This window comes from Microtus ochrogaster, unplaced genomic scaffold (genome assembly GCF_000317375.1).
Source record: "Microtus ochrogaster isolate Prairie Vole_2 unplaced genomic scaffold, MicOch1.0 UNK73, whole genome shotgun sequence".
In the NCBI taxonomy this organism is placed as follows: Eukaryota; Metazoa; Chordata; class Mammalia; order Rodentia; family Cricetidae; genus Microtus; species Microtus ochrogaster.
Genome location: NW_004949171.1, coordinates 791,994 through 810,953, shown reverse-complemented (window position 1 = coordinate 810,953; position 18,960 = coordinate 791,994). Strand labels below are relative to the sequence as shown.

The window sequence follows — 18,960 nt, the reverse complement described above, 5'->3', positions numbered from 1 at the left end:
TACATCCAAAGGGAGTTAGCCTGATGCCTGGGAGGCAAGTGGGGACCTTACATCCAAAGGGAGTTAGCCTGATGCCTGGGAGGGACCAGGACAAGAAGCTCCCTGGCTCTTCATTCCCTGGAGGCTGATGGGAACAGGAATCCTTGATTAGTCCTCTCTGCCTGTTCCCTTGGAGCCGGGGCTGCACAGAGAGTGCATGACAGCTGAGCCTGGCTGTGTGAGGAGCTGACACCATGGCGGGGGCCTGGTGAGAATGGTACTGAGTCCTGGGACTCCTCCTGTGGTGCTTTCTGGAACTCTCACTGTTGGGAAGATGCTTGGGAATGGGTAGATCATGACAGACAAAACAACAACAACAACAAAACATTTCCACTAGCACATTTTGACAGACTGAATAATTCTTCCATTATCTTTCCATTCTTCTTATCTCTGAAGAATCAAATACAGAAAGATGTTGAAAACGTTCAGACAGAATTTAGAAGACTAAGAGACACCCTGGACTCTGAAGAGAAGAATGAGCTGCAGAAGCTGACGCAAGAGAGGGAAGACATTCTGAGCAACCTGGCAGAGTCTGAAAGTAAGCATGCCCAACAGAGCAAGTTGCTAGGAGACCTCATCTCAGATGTGGAACGTCAGCTGCAGTGCTCAGCCATGGAGATGCTGCAGGTAAGGCTGCAGGAGGTCGGCATCTGAGAGTCAGGACACCTGGAAGCCATTTCCCTCCCTCTGTGCTGCTGTGATCTCCCTGGGGAGGACAGTAGGGCTCTCTAGGCTCTCCCTGAACTCCTTCCAAACCAGTTTCATAGGCTGGGAAATCATTGCATGCATAAATGACAAGGATTGGAATCTTTTTTATTTAGTTTATCAAGTACAGCACAGAAGATAAAGTTTGGGGAGGAGCTCTGTTGAAGGCATGGGTATGCATGGCACCTGCTCTTTCTGAGCGGAGCTGTGTGTTGTTTAAGTACCACATTAACTCCAGCTAGGCACTGGCAAGCAAGAAACTTGTAGTTATGAGAGGTGTTTATGTTGTCCACCGTAGGATGAGTTGAGGCTTCTGCCCTCTTCAGTGACTGAGCACTTAAGAGCATTGGCTGCTCTTCTGGAGTGCCTGGGTTCAATTCCAGCATCCACATTGTAGTTCAACACCGCTTGGAACTCCAGTGCCTTCTTCTGACCTCCACAGGTACCAAGCGTGCTGGTGATGCACAAGCAGGTGTGCAGGCAAATGTTCATATTTATAAAATAATAATAAAAGACAAGAAATAGTGAACTGGAAGTATTTTTAAGAAGTATTTGAGCTATTTATACCACTGCACATTGTAGTTTTTTGTTTTGTTTTGCTATTTAAAGAAACGTAAATTTTTTATTTTATTTTAGTATCACATTTATTTAGGTCATTTTTACTCCTTAAAAATATTTTATGTACCAGGTGGTGGTGGTGTCCGCCTTTAATCCCAGAACTCAGGAGGCAGAGACAGGTGGATCTCTGTGAGTTTGAGGCCAGCCTGGTCTACAGAGCAAGTTCCAGGATAGCCAGGGCTATACAGAGAAACCCTATTTCAAAACACGTGTGTGTATGTCTGTGTGTGTGTGTGTGTCTGTGTGTGTGTCTGTGTGTGTCTGTGTGTGTTATGTATCAGAAAATAACTATGGAAAGATGGTTTCCTCCTTCTACTTTTACGTCACTTCCAGGGACTGAGCCACATGCTTGTATGGCCAATGCCTTTCCCTGCTGAGCCGTCTTGCAGCCCAGAGATAGAATTTTGCAGCGTTTGTTTGAGATGTCTCCATGGGAATGTGTTTCTTCTAAGTTATAAAATTTATAGGCCATATTGGTTGTAGGAAGTCCTCACTATCTTTTTAATTTCTTACTTTCCTACTGTGTTCATTTTAATTTAAAAAACATACATACTACAGGGTGTTTTGCAATATGCATACATTATAAAATACTATATGGAGCTAATTCACAAATGCATGGCCCCACATTGTACTGCTTTCTTTGTGTGATGGCAGCTCAGAGTCTTTTTGTAACTTGAAGAGTATGTTATTTACTACCCCCTCTCACTGTACTGTACAAGTCTAGGAATTTATCTTTTGAGCAATATCAACCCACTTTTTTCTGCCCAACTACTGTCCGCACTCACTCTAGTCTCCTATGAGATCTTTTACATGGTCACGTGATATCATGCGGCATTTATTTGGTTGAACCTGGCTTGTTTCATGTGACACAAACTCTGTTGGTTCATCCTTGTTACCGCAAATGATTGCACTTCCTCTTTTATAAAGCTGTCTCGTATTCCACTGTGTACGTGGACCACCTTGCTTTTGTCCATTCATCTGTTGATCCGTGCTGAGGTTGAGTCTGTAGATCAGCTATTGGTTTACGACTTCGGGAGACAGGAGTGTGCAGCTTGCTCTAGGCCGGCTTGTTTGAACTCCAGATATGCTTCCACACATCTGTATGCTTAGCTCTTTGGGTCCATGAAATCTGACACCCTCTGACCTCTGACCTCCTTTGGCCCCAGGCACCAGGCAGAGCCACAGAACAAGACCCTGTTTTGTTATTCAAAATACACACCCACACACGGGAAAATATAGATTTTTTTTTTTTTTTTTAAACAGGGTCTCTTTATTGTAGTCCTGGCTCCTGGCTGTCTTGGAATTTGCTTACCTGGACCAGATTGGCCTTGAATTCCTGACCTGCCACCACCTGGCTGGGATTAAAGGTGTGCTCCACCACTCCACCACCTGGCGAATCATTTTTTTAAAATAGAGTTTTGGTGGTTTTTTTTTTTTTTTTTTTTTTGAGACCGGGCTTCTCTGTATATATTTTTGGAGCCTTCCTGGAACTCGCTCTGTAGACCAGGCTGGCTTCAATCTCACAGAGATACATCTACCTCTGCCTCCTGAGTGCTGGGATGAAAGCTGTGTGCCGCCACCAACCAGCTAAATGTATTTTTATGTGCATGAGTGCTTTTCCTGCCTGTATGCATGTGTACCATGTGTGTGCCTTGTGCCTCTGGAGGCCAGAAAAGGTCATTGGATCCCCTAGAATTGGAGTGATAGATGGCAATGAACCACTATGAAGAAAAGCAACAAGTGCTCTTAACCATTGAACCATCCCTACAGCCCAAGCATGAGATTTTTAAAGGAAAAAAAAAAAAAACTTAAAGTGGAAAAATTATCTTTAAGGGGAACATTGGGACACTGTCAGGTTCCACAGATTTTAGAAATCGTTGAAGCTATGAAAGGCTATAATTAAAGAATAAAAAAGTGAGGCCGGAGAGATAGCTCAGCCGTTAAGCATACATGCTGCTCTTGCAGAAGACCTAGGTTCCACTCCAGAACCCACATGGTGACTCACAACCATCTCCAGTTCCATGAGATATGACACCCTCTGACCTCCATGGGCACCAGGCAGGCATACAATGTGGTGCACAAACACACATGCAGACAAAACACATATAAAGTATAAAAGAAATTTAAAAAGAAGTTAAAAGAGGCTAAGGTAATAATGAGAGGAAGAAATGTAGGGCTAAGAAGAGAAGCCCATGAGATGTGGGTGAAAAGTCTGAGAAAGGATGTGATAGAGTGGACTGTAGAGACACAACCATCTAAAGCCTAGCAGAGCAAGTCACAGACAACAGCCAAACCATGGTGTGGCGTGTCAAAGAGTGGAGTAGATAAAGAAAAAAAAAACAGGAAACAAGAACATTACCCTAGTTAATTTCTGACACAGTTGTGCTGAATTCAAAGATGACCTCAGATCCCTGGCTGTAGGCGGTTCTCCTTGGTGCTGTGTCTGAGCAATGAGTGGCTTACATAGATCTTGGGTGCCACCATGTTTCCATGTTCTGGTGTGAGCAAGGACAGGCTCTAAGTCCTTTCCAAGTGCTTCCTTCAGACCCCTGCGCTCCTGCGCGTCTAGTGTATGTGAGGAGCACCCCTTCCTGATAGTGTTGAGTGCTTTGTCACATCCCAGCATGCTGTGCACTCTGGGAGTCCATTAGTGGAGAAGATGCCTGCCACCCACAGTGATCTCTGCCGCCTTAATCAGCTCATTTACAGGCTGTCACTTGCAGGAAATGGCTCCTCGTGTGTTATCATGACTGTTGTCTCTCACAGAGTCTCAGTTGTGAGGGTGCTCACCCGCCATCTTAATGAGAAGTCTTAACTCCTTTTTTCTCTGTTCCTGTCTAGGGAGTGGATGACATCATAAAATGGTATGTATGGCTGCCAATGGCAGTCTTTCTTTCCATGTGGCAAGAATGACTTAGTTTTCAAGTAGAACATAATTCTCCCAGGTTGGGGCAATTTAGATTTAGTATTGGATTTCTGCTCAAAACACAGGGACGGAGTGTGTTGCCACTGTTGAGAATAGATTAGAACCTATGGTAGAGAAAGGGGTTGTGAGGAACTATTTGGCTCAGTAGTGGGATTAGGGATAAAGACTGGGGTACTCTTAACTCCATTGTAATGTCAGCACTTTACCTGTGTGCTTGCATGTGGTCCTGGATCTGGATTTAACAGGTGCTTGGTTTATGATAGATGGGATGTGGCAGATGTCTGCAAAGTACACAGAATTGTCCATTGGCAGAATTCCTATATGTTCACATTATTTTCTCCTGAGACTAGAAGACATCCAGTCTTGGGGCTGGAGAGATGACTCAGAGGTTAAGAGCACTGACTGCTCTTCCAGAGGACCTGGGTTCAAGTCCCAGCACGCACATGGCAGCTCACAACTGTCTGAAAATCCAGTTCCAGGAGATTTGACACCTTCACACCAATGCACATAAAATAAAAAGTTAAATAAATCATAAAAAATAAAAATAAGTAAAAAAGAAGAAATCCAGTCTTTCTGGATGTACTTAGATTTGCAACAATAATCTTGAATCTCTGCACATACCACTTTGATACAGGTGTGAGCGACTGGTCCATTTCCATCCCATACTGTACAGGAGATGACAAGCTTGCGTCTAGATAGCACACCCACATAACCACACCGAGGATTTTCCTAAGATACTGGGATTATATTAGTATTAGTTTGATATCCTTGTCTTTTCCAACTGTTTGTAATCTTTATAATAGAGCCTGAAAAATTAGGTATTATCTGCAATTCTCTATATTGGCTAAAGGTTTTGAAGCCATCCGACTTTCCCAGATGTATTTCCCATACTTGATTTGTGTTGAGCTCCAAGGTGTGTGTTCTGTACTCTACTATTTGATTTTTCCCCAAGAATCCACATTCATGAAAATATGTTTCCACACAGTTTTCCCCCAACTACCTTAGCTTTGGTTTGTTTTCAAATTTATTATTTTATCAAGAAGGCAGAGTGGGAGAAAATAAGTTGTTTCATTTTAAAAGGCAAGAACCATGATTCCAAGAACATAAGGCCTTCCCAATACTGCAATTACTAAAAGTAAATTGGAGGGACACAATTGTGCTTTTCACATCCCCAGATGGCAGGCTACCTTCCTCAGCATTTTTGAGAGCTCAAGTGCATCTGTGGTTTGAAATGAGAGGAAGTAGTGGTGGCTAGAGGTATTCATTGTTTTTAATTCCTAGGAGTCAGGCCTTTTCACTGACGAAGCCCAAAGCCATCCCCAAGAAACGAAGACGAGTGTTCCGAGCCCCTGATCTACAAGGCATGCTGCAAGTGCTTCAAGGTGAGGAGAGCTACGTTACATGACGGGGCTTTGGGATTCTAGTGGCTTCTAAATAGGGTCAAGGAAGAACGGATACCATACACTGATGATTGGACCTTCTCTGATGGGACATGACCTTTTGTCTTTGACCCTGTTCTGGTTTTCAACTCTTGCCCAATCTGCAGAAGTGGACTTTAGATTACCTTTGCTTGCATTTAAGATTGTGAATTTTTGTCCTTTCAGAGATCACAGAGGCCCAGCGCTACTGGGGTAAGGAGAAAACACAGCACTGTAAGCCAACCCCTCTTCCCACTGTCCTGCAGAGCCTATGTTTCTGTTAGACCTCATGTTGCTTCTCCCAGGCTATGTAATATGCTTCTGCAATCTGCCTCTCCAGTGATTTCTGCACAAGGTTCCTTCCAGGCCTGCACAATTTCTTCTTAAACTTCTTTTGTTTTTGTTTGTTTTTCAAGACAGGGTTTCTCTATGTAACAGCCCTAACTGTCCTGGAACTAGCTCTGGTAGACCAGGCTGGCCTCTAACTCACAGAGATCCTCCTGCCTCTGCCTCCCGCTGGGTTTAAAGGCGTGCACCTCCACCACCTGCCTTAAACTTCTGTTCCTAACATCATAGTATTTCCTGACCCCATGACACTCACTCCTGTCATTTTTGTGCAGTTCAAGTGACGCTGGTTGAGAACAACAATCCAAACACTGCCATTTCTGCAGACAAAAGACAAATAAGATATGAAGAACAAACAAGAAATTTTGCATCTGGGTGTGAGAACTCTCATGATGGTGCCCTGGGCTACCCATCTATCCAATCAGGAAAGCATTATTGGGAAGTAGATGTGTCTGGAAAAGGTGCCTGGGTTCTGGGATTAAGTGATGGAAGCTACCTCTTCAATCCGATATTTCATTCAAATGCTGAAAGCCGCCTAAATCCCTTATTTCGTTTGGGTATTAGCAATAATTCGCATTATCAACCTAAATATGGCTTCTGGGTTATAGGGCTGTGGAACAAGTGCGTGTATAATGCTTTTGAGGAGTGTGCCTTCACAGGCAAGCCCAGTGTCTTGACCCTCTCGCTGATGGTTCCTCCCTGTCGAGTGGGCGTTTTCCTTGACCATGCAGCCGGCACTCTCTCGTTTTACAATATTTCCCACCATGGGACCCTTATCTACAGATTCTGTGCAAATTCCTTTCCTGATAAAGTTTTTCCATATTTTAATCCTAGGGGATGTTCAGTGCCCATGACAGTATGCTGGTCAGACTCGTAAAACTTCATCTGTTTCTGTGGAGGGCCTTTGGTTCTGGTGTGTATCTTATTCGCCTGACCTCATGGGCACCATTTTACCCATAAATATATATGGAGATAATTTGCTGTCTCTAGCCTTCCTGTGTGAACATCTTTCACTGGTAAATAAAATATATTCATGTCTTTGGGCCATATTCTCTGTTCCTTGGTATTTTAGGTAAGAATAGTAAATCATTCACCATATATTCAAGGACAAATATTGGAGTTTTCTCTATGGAAGATAACACTGCTGCCAAATTCTTCTTTTATTCTCCATACCAGAGATGGAATCCAAGGCCTCATGCGTATTGAGAAGGGGCTCCAGGACTAACGCACTTGCCTCAGTTCCCCTCATGTCTCTACACCTCATTCTACTCCTCAGTGAAAGGAAAAGAAAGGAAGTTCTTCAACAACTTGTCTACTAGTTTTAAGAATATACGTAGGAGTCCATGGTTAAGAAATGTACCCTTAGCAAGTAGGCCATTTTTACCATGATTCTTCTTCATCAAGGAACTAAGGAGAAAACATCACAGATGATATGCACTGAAAGTCGCCCGCACATGCGCTCCCCTAGGCAACATGTCTACCCAAAGTGGAATGATACAGAGAAAATTAATATGGCCCCTGCTGAGGGATGATACACACATTCATGAAGTGCTCCTTTTTTGTTTTGTTTTTTGTTTTTTTGTGACAAGGTTTGTCTGTGTAGTTCTGGCTGTCTTCATTTTGTAGATCAGGCTGGCCTTGAACTCACAGAGGTCTGCCTGCTTCTGCCTCTCAAGTGCTGGGATTAAAGGTAGTACCACCACCACCTAGCACCTGGAACATGTTCTAAATTTTTTTTTAAGTATTTATTTATTTATTATGTATACAATATTCTGTGTGTATGCTTGCAGGCCAGAAGAGGGCACCAGATATCATTTCAGATGGTTGTGAGCCACCATGTGGTTGCTGGGAATTGAACTCAGGACCTTTGGAAGAGCAGGCAGTGCTCTTAACCTCTGAGCCATCTCTCCAGCCCCCTATGTTCTAAATTTTTGAAGAATATTAGTGTCCTAAAACATCTTAGAGAGACACACACACACACGCGCACACACACACACACACACACACACACACACACACACACAGGCACATGCATGCACACCCACACACTAGAGGGAAAGAGAGACAGACAGACAGATTGAGAGAGAGTAGAGAATGTGGCCAGAGTGCCTGAGTTCAAGTCCTGGTTCTAACATGCCAGAGGTCCTGCTGTGAATAGCACACATAACAGATATGCTTATTCTGTTATAATTTTGCTGTAAATAGAGTCCAGGTGCCTCAAACCAATGTAAGGAAATGAGTATGAAGCTGGCGATACAGCTCAGTGGGTAATAGCCCTTGTCACCAAGCTGAAACACCTGAGTTGCATCCCCTGAACCCATATTCGTACAATATTCCCTCTGAATTCACATGCACTGTGGCATACAAAGACCTAGACACATACATCAACATAAAATGAGCAAATGCAGTTTTTTAATCAACTGAAGTTTCTCAGTTCTGTTAATTCCCATGAGCCATACACTGTGTTTTAGTGTCCCATGAAGCCATAGGCAGGTGGGGAACAAAGACGGGCTTTCTACCAGTCTTATTTCTAGATGAGTCCCTTGATCACATGACTCCAGGGTTCTCAAGGGTGTCCATGTGTGTGTATGCGTCTTCTTTCTCACCCTTGAGGGTGATTTGGTACCTTATTGAGGGCTGAACTCTGCGGCATTCTGATCTTTCAGTGTATTGTAAACATAGACAATAGAGTATTACTAGAGACTTGCCTTGTTTCAGCAGTCCAGTATAGTGTCTTATCCCACTGGGGAGGGGTGTCTTTATCACTGTGACTAAAATACATGATTATTAAGATTCTGTACCAGATCTTCCATGGTAGCTCATTTGTGCCATCCCTGTATCTGGGAGGTTGTGGCAGGAAAATTGTTGTGTATTTTAAGTCTCGCATACAGAGCGAGACTCCATCAAAAACAAAAATAAAGTGTATATATTGGCTTACTTCAAAACCATTACTCCACTTTGTTTTAAGAAATAAAATAACTAGATTGAAAATCCTAGATTTTTTTGTTCTCATAATTTGTAAATGTTTCTGTTTGCTAAAATTAAAATTCTTAACTTCAGAGCTTTCTGACCTTTTTTATATTTCTTCAATAATTGTGTTTCATGGGAATTCCTTTCCTCTGTTTGAAATAAATGTCAGTGTGTATTACGTGCAGTTGGAATCTGACACATTCGTGGCACTTCTCAGACCCGTGTGGCCAGGGCTGTGCTTGCCTCGTCACCTTCAGCCTTTTCCCTGAGGTTAGAGGTTAATGGTAGACCTAAGGACACAAACTCTGTTTATACTTTTTTTAACATAACTTTTTAAGATTTTGTTATTTTGGGTGTATGCATATTTATCCTGCATGTATGTCTGTGCACCGCGTTCATGCCTGGTCCTGTGAAGGTGCTGAGCGGCCATGCAAGCACAGAGAATAAACCCAGGTTCTGTGTAAACACATGTGCTCTTAGACACTGAGCCAACTCCTCAGCCCCAAGTCTGCTTCCTTTACAGAGACAGAAGGAACACTGTCTGCAGAAAAGCCCACACAGGGCTAGATGGTTGTCCGTGTATTTTAACATTTAATCTGGGTGTCTCTCAGTGGTTATCATTCAGTGTCTAGGTCTCCTTGTGCCCTAATGATGCAGAATAAAACCGAAGCGCAGTGGGAGGAAGCAATGCTAGAGCGATACCCACTGTTGCTTTTCTCGTGTCTTAACTTAGCAATGAGGAAAATTCCTACCAAAGGGGGAAGATTTTTGTTGGTAAGAAATTCTTCAACATGACACTATTATTTGATTTCTCCAATACTGTGACTTTCCATTTATTTCCCCCAACCAGAATTTGGTGTATTAACAAGATAAAAGGACAGATTAAATTTTTAGATGCAACTGAATTATAATAATTTAGAATGACATTATAGATCAACCTTTTTGAAAAAATAGAACTACTCCACATGAGGTTACACATATTGGATCAAACTGTCAAGGAAGAAAAATTAGCATTTTAAGACAATAAATTGTTTAAAATACTCCAAATATCACGTAGAATATTTTATGGAGTACAAATGACTATAGGCACAGGGCGGCTGATAGCAGTCATGTCTTGTTAAAAGCTTGACTCAAGCGCAGGAGTTTTGTTTGTTTTTTTTTGGTTTTTTTTTTTTTTTTTGGTATGTCAGCATCCCTCATCTAGTACCTATATAAAGGCTATACTTTGTTCTTGATTATTTTTCTTTATATATAATACTATCATGTCACATATTGTTCTGTTTGAAGGCTGATCTATAATAGCCAGACTTTACTTCTGAATAAATAAGAGTATTAAGGGCATACCAAGCAAAAGTTCAAGTACAAAACAGTCCACCGGTACCTAGTGTTTCTGGTACTGCAGGCAATGTCGTGCCGTGGGATAAAGAGAGTAACCTCTGTTGGAAATGGCTTACCCTCTCAGTGTATGCTTCTCCTTTCCTGGCACAGTATCATGGCGTTGGTGTGTCTCTGAGGATATGGGATAAACATGCTTTCGTCTGACAGACGTCTCACCGTGTTCCCGTACTTCTCTTTCAATAAGCACAGACATCGTGTGCCAGTGTACTAATTTATATTACAGTTATGAATGCTATCTCATATTCAGAAAACAGAAATAAAACAGGCTTGTCTCGCAATGATAGTAACTATGATATGATTTCTTCCTTAATGGCAGGGCCCAGTCTGAATGAAATGAACGGGGCAACCGGACAGCATGCATGCATGAACTCATTGCTCTCCGCTTACAATTACAGATGTAGTGTCCAGTCACCTCAAACCTCTTTGTAGTATGGGCCACCAGCTCACAAATAATGACACAGAGACTTACTACAGCCTGGCCTTAGCTTAGGCTCATTCCCAACTAGCTCTTTTTTTTAATTTTATTGCTAGTTATATTTACTATTTATTGGGAACCAACTAGTGCTTATAACTTAACCTGTTCCTATTCGATGTTCTGCCACGTGACTTTTACCTCTCCCTTCTGTACATCTAGCCTGCTCTAAATCTCGCAGGCATCTCCTGCATGCCTAGATTCATCTCTTCTTCCTTTCTCCCTGGAAATTGCACCTACTCTCTCCTGCCTAGCTATTGACCATTCAGCTCTCTATTAAACCAATCAGGTACCTTAGACAGGTGAGACAAAACATACCCACATCTTCATGCAGGATAAGCAAAGCTCCCTAGCCTTCCTTTGACTTTCCTGCAATGAGGGGCTGGAACCTCCCTGGACTCCAGCCCTTTCTCCCTTACGCCTTCTTTCCTCAGGGTGGTTTGTTACAGCAACAGGAATTAAACTAAGACTTGAAAGATGTAAAACGATTATTCAGAAATAACACACTATCCAAAATGGAAGTTGAGACAGTAATGTCGTTCACAGTATTAACAAAATAAGCACTGAAGTCCCGACCTGCTGGACTCTCCCTGGGCCTGAGAGGGATAGTGACTGTCGAGACACAGACCTCCTCCCTTTCCCCCCCCCTCCCGCCACCAGAAAAAACACACACACTGAGTTGGGAGGATGTCAAACCAAAATCTTGTTTAATTGTATTATAAGGCAGGAACTTGTATAGGCTGAGATATGGGGAAAGCCTGGGATGGGCCGAGGTGGAGCAAGGAACAAGGGCCAATAATATTCTGCGATGATCTTAAGTTACACGCATTTCAATTTACAGTTTAAAAACCTCTGCATTCAGCCGGGCGGTGGTGGCGCACGCCTGTAATCCCAGCACTCAGGAGGCAGAGGCAGGCAGATCTCTGTGAGTTCGAGGCCAGCCTGGTCTACCAAGGGAGTTCCAGGACAGGCTCCAAAGCTACAGATGTGAAACCCTGTCTCGAAAAACCAAAAAAAAAAACCAAAAAAAAAAAAAAACAAAAAAACCTCTGCTACAATGAGAGAAAGGATCTGAATTTGTAGACCAGAAATAACTCCACTCTAGGCTCATTACTGCTTATATTTTCTATTCCTTGACTCCCTGTTGAACATGAGCTATCTTGGGCAAATCAACATAGTCTCATTAGTGATGGTTACGAGGCCAGTTCTTATGGATTGTTTAAATAACAGGGATGAGTGGCTAACCGGCTTTGTCACATTTCTTGAAGACAGGGAAATACAGAAGTCGAAGGGCATAGATATTTTACTGACTGGTCTAGCTCTCGGCTTGACTTGAGCTGTCTTTGAGGATATCAACAAGAGTAAATGGGTAAGCATCTCTCCTAACCACATCTAGGCATGACTTAAAGTATTAAAGTACAGAAGGGAGACCACGGGAAGAGATGCCTGAATGGCATAGGTATGTCCAGATGAAGGCGAGCCTCAAGGCAAGAAGTAATATCAGAAATGGATGAGCATGAAAAAACTCAGGAGTTCACAGGACACAGGGTCATGGGAGCTGGGCAATCCCAAGGATTAAAGTATGGATAAGCAGGGTGGGAAAAGCAGCATTTAAAGAATGTGTAAATGAGTGACCCATGGTTTGTGACATTGAAGAAGGACACTATGCCCTCTTCACAGTCAAGGAAAACCCCAACCCGATGGAGAGGGGCAGCCACAAAGGGGGTCAGAATGGTAGGGTCACAGTTGGAAGAATCCTCAAAGATACTATACTTTGATCCATCCTGTAACCCTATAACCCAGTAGCCATTCTGAGGTTTGTATCTGTGGCAAACATTTGGCTGGTTTTTGCCTCTCCTGACATCAAACTTTAAAGTACGTTTTCTAACGTAAACTCCCAGTGTCCAGGCATTCTTCTTAGACACATCCACTTCCCAGTAATGTTTCCCTGAGGAGAAACATTTGGAGCCCAAGATACCATTATTATAACACTTAAATGGCCAAATGGGCACAGATGTCACTTGTCTGTGATCTTCTGAAAGAATAAGATTCAAATTTAGGTTTTCTGGATTAAATGTGAAATCCGCTGCGAGAGAAAAAAGAAAGAAAAAGGTCAGGTGACTAATACAGAGGTGGCTTGTTTGATGACATCATGAAAAGCAAAAACTGGAAAGGTTAGAGGGAAATAATACTGATCGATTGTGGGAGATGGTAAAACAATACAAAAATGTTATACAGTTGTTGTTTTAAGACAGTGTCTTGTTAAGTAGCCCAGGTTAGCCTTAGACAAGCAATTCTCCTGCCTCATCTCCCTAGTGCTCAGATTATAGGCATATACCACCATCGGAAGCCTTAGAGGAACACTGTGTGTGTGTGTGTCTGTGTGTGTGTGTGTGTGTGTTGACACTGGAGACAACAAAGGTAATGAGACCTCACTGAACCAACCCTTCGGAAAGGTGACCAGAATACCGTGATTTGAAGATCTGCAACTTCTTACCCCAATAGCCGCGGACAGCTGTTAACTCTGAAACGATAAAAGATTTGGTGACTTTCATCAGAAGCAAAAAAAAATTGGAATACTTCTCTCTAGAGGTAAGGAAGGCTGGTAGAGTGAATCTGCTATCTGATAAGTGAGAGACCAAACCGAATCCTTTCCAGTTCTCCCCCAGACACAACTGGACCCTCTTCCTCCCAGGATGCCCCTCGCTGACCCCTGTTCTCTTCACCTGCAGACTTACCCCGCAGCGGCCCACACCCACACTCGCCACTGCGCCTCACTCACCTCTAAACTGTCGGAGCATGTCGCTCAGATCAGGAGCTTGGAATACCTTCTTCACTTTCCTAGAAACCGCTTTTGGCTTCTTCAACGTCCAGATCTGACTCCTAGAGATGAAGAAATATTTTACCTTTACATCTGTCTCCTTGTTGTCTCTGCCACAACTGCCTTTATCCCCTTCACTTCACTGATGAACTTGATACTTGATCCTCAGAGAAAGCCTTTTTTTTTTTTTTGAGACAAAGTTTCTTCTTGTGGCCCTGGGTGTCCTAGAACTCGCTCTGTAGATGAGGATGGCCTCAAACTCATAGAGATCTGCCTGCCCTGCTCCACAAAAACAAAACAAACTTCCAAATGAGTCTAGTTTTAATTTCATGTGTTTTAAAGGAAGTTGATGCTATTAGATTGGCAACTCCAAGGCTGAGTGGTGGTGGCCAGCACCTTTAATCCCAGTGTGGTGCTCAGATTACGACCCCCAGAGAGGCCCAGACTGTAATAAGAAAGGTTTAATCAGCATAATACAAACATGTTTGGAACCCCTGTCTCCAAATGACCCCCTTACAGTGAGGTAGAGAGAGGAGTTGTATCTCCTCTGTGGGGTAAGCTTTTAAAGGCATAACTACAAAGAGAATCATTGAAGATGCTTTGGCATGGGTACAAGGATTTTGCTCCCTCCCATTCTGTTAAGTCAGCTTTCTCCTTGTTTTTAGAGCAAGGCCACTCATTTCTCAGTTAGGCCATCTTTATCAGCCTGTACCAGGTGGCTGGCTGGGCTGAGCTAAGTGACCTTGTGCTTGGAATCTCCCAGGTGGGAGAGGGGAAGGCCACTATCTTCCTGGGAAAACATTCTGCTAGGAAATTTCTTCTTGCGCCTTTGAGAATAAGGGGTGAGGGTCCTACACCAGCACCCTATGAGTTAGAGACCAGCTTGGTTTAGAGTGAGTTTCAGGAAGGTTCCAAAGCTACAGAGAAACCCTGTCTCAAAAAAACAAAAACAAAAACCAGATTGGCAACTACAGATCAAGGATTATACTTTACCACAAGAGCTTGTAAAACATGCCAAACAAGAGAATAATTTTTGGAAACTTAGATAAGAATCACAAACCCCGAGGTGTGTGTCTTTCTAAAAGTCGGTAGAAATCTTCTATTCTCAGTGAACAAAGTCTCCATGGCCTGTCTAGGCCTTGGTCAGGCTTTCTGTTTACGAAACACAGGACTGGCGGCAGGGAGTCTGCAGGAGTGAAGTTAAGTCACAGGAAAGTGATGCTGACGTCTCTAATGCCCTTTGTGACCCCAACTCTGACTTAAAACGCCATGTTCACTACCACTGAGTCTAGTTCATTCTCTGAGGGGATGACACAATCAAGTCTTTATCTGGGACCAGCAGTTCTAGACGATGTGGCATCCAAATGTCCTTGACCTGGAAAACAGTGTTTCACTGGTACAAAAATATTGGTAATGGCTCCTGTTTTAGTCAGGGTTTCTATGGCTGTGATAAGCACCATGACCAAACACAACTTGGGGATGAACGGGTTTATTTCAGTTATCAGCTATCATGTCTGGACCACAGTCCATCATTAGGGGAATTAGGGCAGGAACTCAAGGCAGGTAACTGGTGGCAGAAACTGAAGCTGAGCTGAGACCATGGAGGGTGAGGCTTCATCCTCACTGCTCACTCAGTCTGCTTCCTTATACGATCCAAGACCATACAGTACATAAATTTCAACGGTTAAGCAAGAAAATGCCTTAGTGGCAATGCCAATCTAACTGGTTCATTTGCTCATCTGAGGTTCCCCTTTCTCAAATGACTCTAGATTGTCAAAACTGACAGGAAAACTAATAGAGACAACTACTAATCCATCTGTACTACACAAACCCCACTTGGAGTCATCCACACTTACCATTTCAAGGTACCGCTCATATCCTAGGGAGAAGAAAATAAAATCACAAGTCACAGAGTGTGAGTTTAGAGCAGGGTTAGGGAAAAGGAGCAAAGGAGGAGGGGGAATCAAAGAATCAAGAGTAAACTATTTTATCTTTTTTTCTAGATAGCTTCTTTAGATGTGGCCCAGGCCGGTGCTAAACTGTTGATCCTCCTGCTTCAGCCTCTTCAGCACTGAGGTTACATATATTTGCCAGCAAAACTGGCTAAAAATATGGCTTCTTTCTCGTGTGTGTGTGTGTGTGTGTGTGTGTGTGTGTGTGCTTGCTGTTTGTTTCTTGTTTTTTGGTTTCTGAGACAGGGCTTCTCTGTGTAACTTTGAAGCCTACTCTGGCAGTACTCACAGAGATCCGCTTGCCTCTGCCTCCCAAGTGCTGGAATGGGATTAACGGCCTGCACAATCACCATCCCGCTAGTTTCTTTCCCAAGTGCTGGAATGGGATTAACGGCCTGCACAATCACCACCCCGCTAGTTTCTTTCCTTCTCCTTTTTAAAAAGTAATGTAAAATACCAACAGAACTGGCAACCCTTGGCTAAACACAGCAGGAAGAAATAAAGGAGAGGTAGAGTTTTCAAATGGGGAAGAAGAGATGAGACACTGCCACCGGCCTCGAACAAATTCAAAAAGAATGGTGGTGGAACAGGCCTTTAATCTCACTCAGGAGACAGGGGAAGGAGGTGGGTTACATAGTAAGACCCTGTCCCAAAATAACCAAAACAAATAAACAAACTAAAAAGTTTCTACACCCCAAAAAGCTTCTCCGTCGAGTCAATAATCCAAAGCAAACCAAATTAGAAAAAGCCCAGGTTTAATGAGTATCAGCGCTCCCAGATGGCTTTGCAGCCTCGCATGAAAGGTAGACCAGAAAACCACGTGTTTGTTCTCTCTCTCTTTTTTTTTTTTTTTGTTTTGTTTTAAATTCGCTGTGGGAGTGGTCTTGAGCATCTCTGGGGAGGGGTCACCGTTTGGTGGGCTTACTCAGAGGTGGAGTCTGGACTGAGGCAACGACCAGGGGAGGGGTTGGGGGTGGAGCTTCCACCCAAACATTCCTGACTCTGGGATAAGGGTGCCAGGAACACAAACAATCAAAACTGAAAAGAACCACAGGAGCTCGGGTGTGTCTTGGAGATACAATTTTTACCTAGCAAGTGTAAGGCCCTGGATTCAACTCCTCAAGCCCTCTCCACCCCGGTTTGTTGTGTTATGAACGAAGTAGGTAAGTTAGAGGAGAGGAACGGATCCCGGAAGTGCAGTGATTCAAGAAGAGAAAAAACATGCATAGGATGAAAGTAAGCAACGAGATTGGATTGGAAGTCAAGCTTCATGAAAGGAAAAATCAACCATGGCTTCACTGCTGAATTTTACTAAAAGATTAAAAGAATAAGGAACGCCAATATTTTTAAAATTTTTCCAAAAGATACAAAACGGCTTTATGTGACACTAAAATTGTTGAAGCATCACAAGAAGAAACCAACGAAAGCATCATGGAGCTGGGGTAGAGCCTGGCAGGAGGGTGCTGGGGACAAAATGAGAAAGGGCAGTCATGACAGCCTAGTGGGTAGAAGTCCTGCTGCCAAGCCCTGGACGCAGTCCCTGGGATCATATGGTAGGTCCCTCTCAGGCTAACATCTTACTTAATGGCAAAAAACTGGAATGGTTTCCCTTAAGACTGGAAAAGAGGCAATAATCTTCTCTTCCATGACTTCCATTAACACTGAGTGCACAGCTCCAGGAAGGAAAGGGGCAATGTCTCTGCGGCCTGCCTTGAGAGGTACTCATTCCTACCTGCAGCAGCTCTGTCACTGGCCACTGGCACCGAAGCTCCAGACCGGAAATAAGTTCCTGGACCAACTGGCTCTGTTGAGCCAGCTCAGCTTCTGCCTCCGCCAGGCTGTCGAGTATCAGCTGCTCCTCTTCCCCAAGTCTTTTCAGCTCTCTCTGCTCCTCCTCGTCCAGGATTCTTCTAAGCTGATCAAAACCTGTTTGTATCCTTTGTCTCTCAGTCTGGATCTGGCACTGTAGGAATGCACAGGGAGGGAGGGAGAGATGAAATGAGCCTGTCAGGCTGAGGTAAGATGTCACTATAAGGTAGCAGAACTTAATCCAGGGCGGACACAGGAAGAGAAGAGCAATCTGGGGGGTGCTACTTTTAGCTTCTATTTTCCCTTTATTACAAGTCAACCCAGACAGGGACAAAAACTAAACAATCCCCTCCTTGTCTTATTTAGGAGACCTCCAAACTAATACAAGACTGGAATAAAGCTCAACTTGTAACGATTGTCTTGGGCACTCATGGCACCCTGCATCAGCACTTCTGGTTTTGAAATTTAGAGAACTTTTCTTTTTTTTTTTTTGGCTTGGTGTCTTCCAGCAGAAGTGTCAGAGCCTCCAGAGACAAGAGAAGAACAAAGACTCTTCCAGTCTTCAGCATTATACAGTTTGTCATTATGTTTGGTTCCAAATATTTATGTGTATTTACAACAAGTCTGCCCCCATCCCTCATCCCTAAAAAGGAACTTATAGATAGCTTTGAACTCATTGCTTGTCAGGGAACAAAGATGAGAGCCCAAGCATCTCCTGCCTTCCAGGAAATTCTGTCTTCTTCAATGTCAGCTTCCAATTTCTTCGCCTTCTCCTGTTCCTTCCTCAGCCTCTCGAGAGCTTTCTGGATATTCTCCTGTGAGAAACGAATCATATCTGTCATGCTTGCCACCTGGACAGAGAACTAACAAACTAGGTTGTTCCCAGTTTGTAGAAGTCATGAGGTTGATGATGAACAGAAGAACACCTAAAGAGAAGTCATTCTGTAACCCTAGGGGAACAGAGCCATCATCTGCATACCAACAGGAGTCTACATCTCTTTCCCCAGAGAAAGTACAGACCATGTAGCAAGTGCAATCCTTCCTCACCCTGATGACCTTCCAGTTGGCAGTATTCCCCAGCAGAGGCCATGCTGAGAGGCAAGCTGAAAGCATTCCCCAATTGTGCATACAAGGGAAAGGAACCCCGAAACCTTCTGCTCTTGATCAAGAGATTGTGTGTATTGCAAGCCAATCCATTACATAAACGGAAAGAAAAGACATTTCTAGGCATTACGGACCGAATATAAGGTAAGAGCTCAATATTATGGTGGTAATGTGAATCAATAAGGTCGGAAAGTTGCCAGTCTGTGATGGCAAACGCCTTTAATCTCAGCACTTGGGAGGCAGTGAGGTGGATCTCTGAGTTCGAGGCCAGTGTGGTCTGTAGAGTGAGTTCAGGACAGTCAGGGCTATACAGAGAAACCCTGTCTTGAAAAAGAAAGGAAGGAAGGAAGGAAGGAAGGAAGGAAGGAAGGAAGGAAGGAAGG

General features: G+C 43.5%; 2 protein-coding genes and 1 non-coding gene across 4 annotated transcripts in view; 2 read left to right on the top strand and 1 right to left on the bottom strand.

Annotated features, from left to right (window-relative positions):
* LOC101999497 (tripartite motif-containing protein 30A-like) overlaps positions 1-7,098 on the top strand; it is a 14,697-nt gene extending 7,599 nt beyond the window's left edge. For both annotated transcript variants that reach the window (XM_013354827.1, XM_005370173.3), the window contains exons 4-8: positions 436-666; positions 4,204-4,226; positions 5,570-5,670; positions 5,893-5,919; positions 6,327-7,098. In XM_013354827.1, the coding sequence (XP_013210281.1) occupies positions 436-666; positions 4,204-4,226; positions 5,570-5,670; positions 5,893-5,919; positions 6,327-6,928 (984 nt within the window). In that variant the 3' untranslated portion in view covers positions 6,929-7,098. The remainder of the gene's footprint in view (positions 1-435; positions 667-4,203; positions 4,227-5,569; positions 5,671-5,892; positions 5,920-6,326) is intronic.
* Positions 7,099-7,505: 407 nt separating this feature from the next.
* Positions 7,506-7,614, top strand: LOC113455649. The gene has a single exon (XR_003376647.1). It is a non-coding gene; the product is annotated as a U6 spliceosomal RNA (small nuclear RNA).
* A 4,007-nt stretch (positions 7,615-11,621) lies between these two features.
* LOC101999235 (tripartite motif-containing protein 34A) overlaps positions 11,622-18,960 on the bottom strand; it is an 11,561-nt gene continuing 4,222 nt past the window's right edge. The window contains exons 3-8 of the mRNA XM_026777562.1: positions 18,193-18,288; positions 17,397-17,627; positions 15,569-15,591; positions 13,674-13,774; positions 13,389-13,415; positions 11,622-12,977 (exon numbers count right to left, since the gene is read on the bottom strand). Coding sequence (XP_026633363.1) covers positions 12,418-12,977; positions 13,389-13,415; positions 13,674-13,774; positions 15,569-15,591; positions 17,397-17,627; positions 18,193-18,288 — 1,038 coding nt within the window. The 3' untranslated portion in view covers positions 11,622-12,417. The remainder of the gene's footprint in view (positions 12,978-13,388; positions 13,416-13,673; positions 13,775-15,568; positions 15,592-17,396; positions 17,628-18,192; positions 18,289-18,960) is intronic.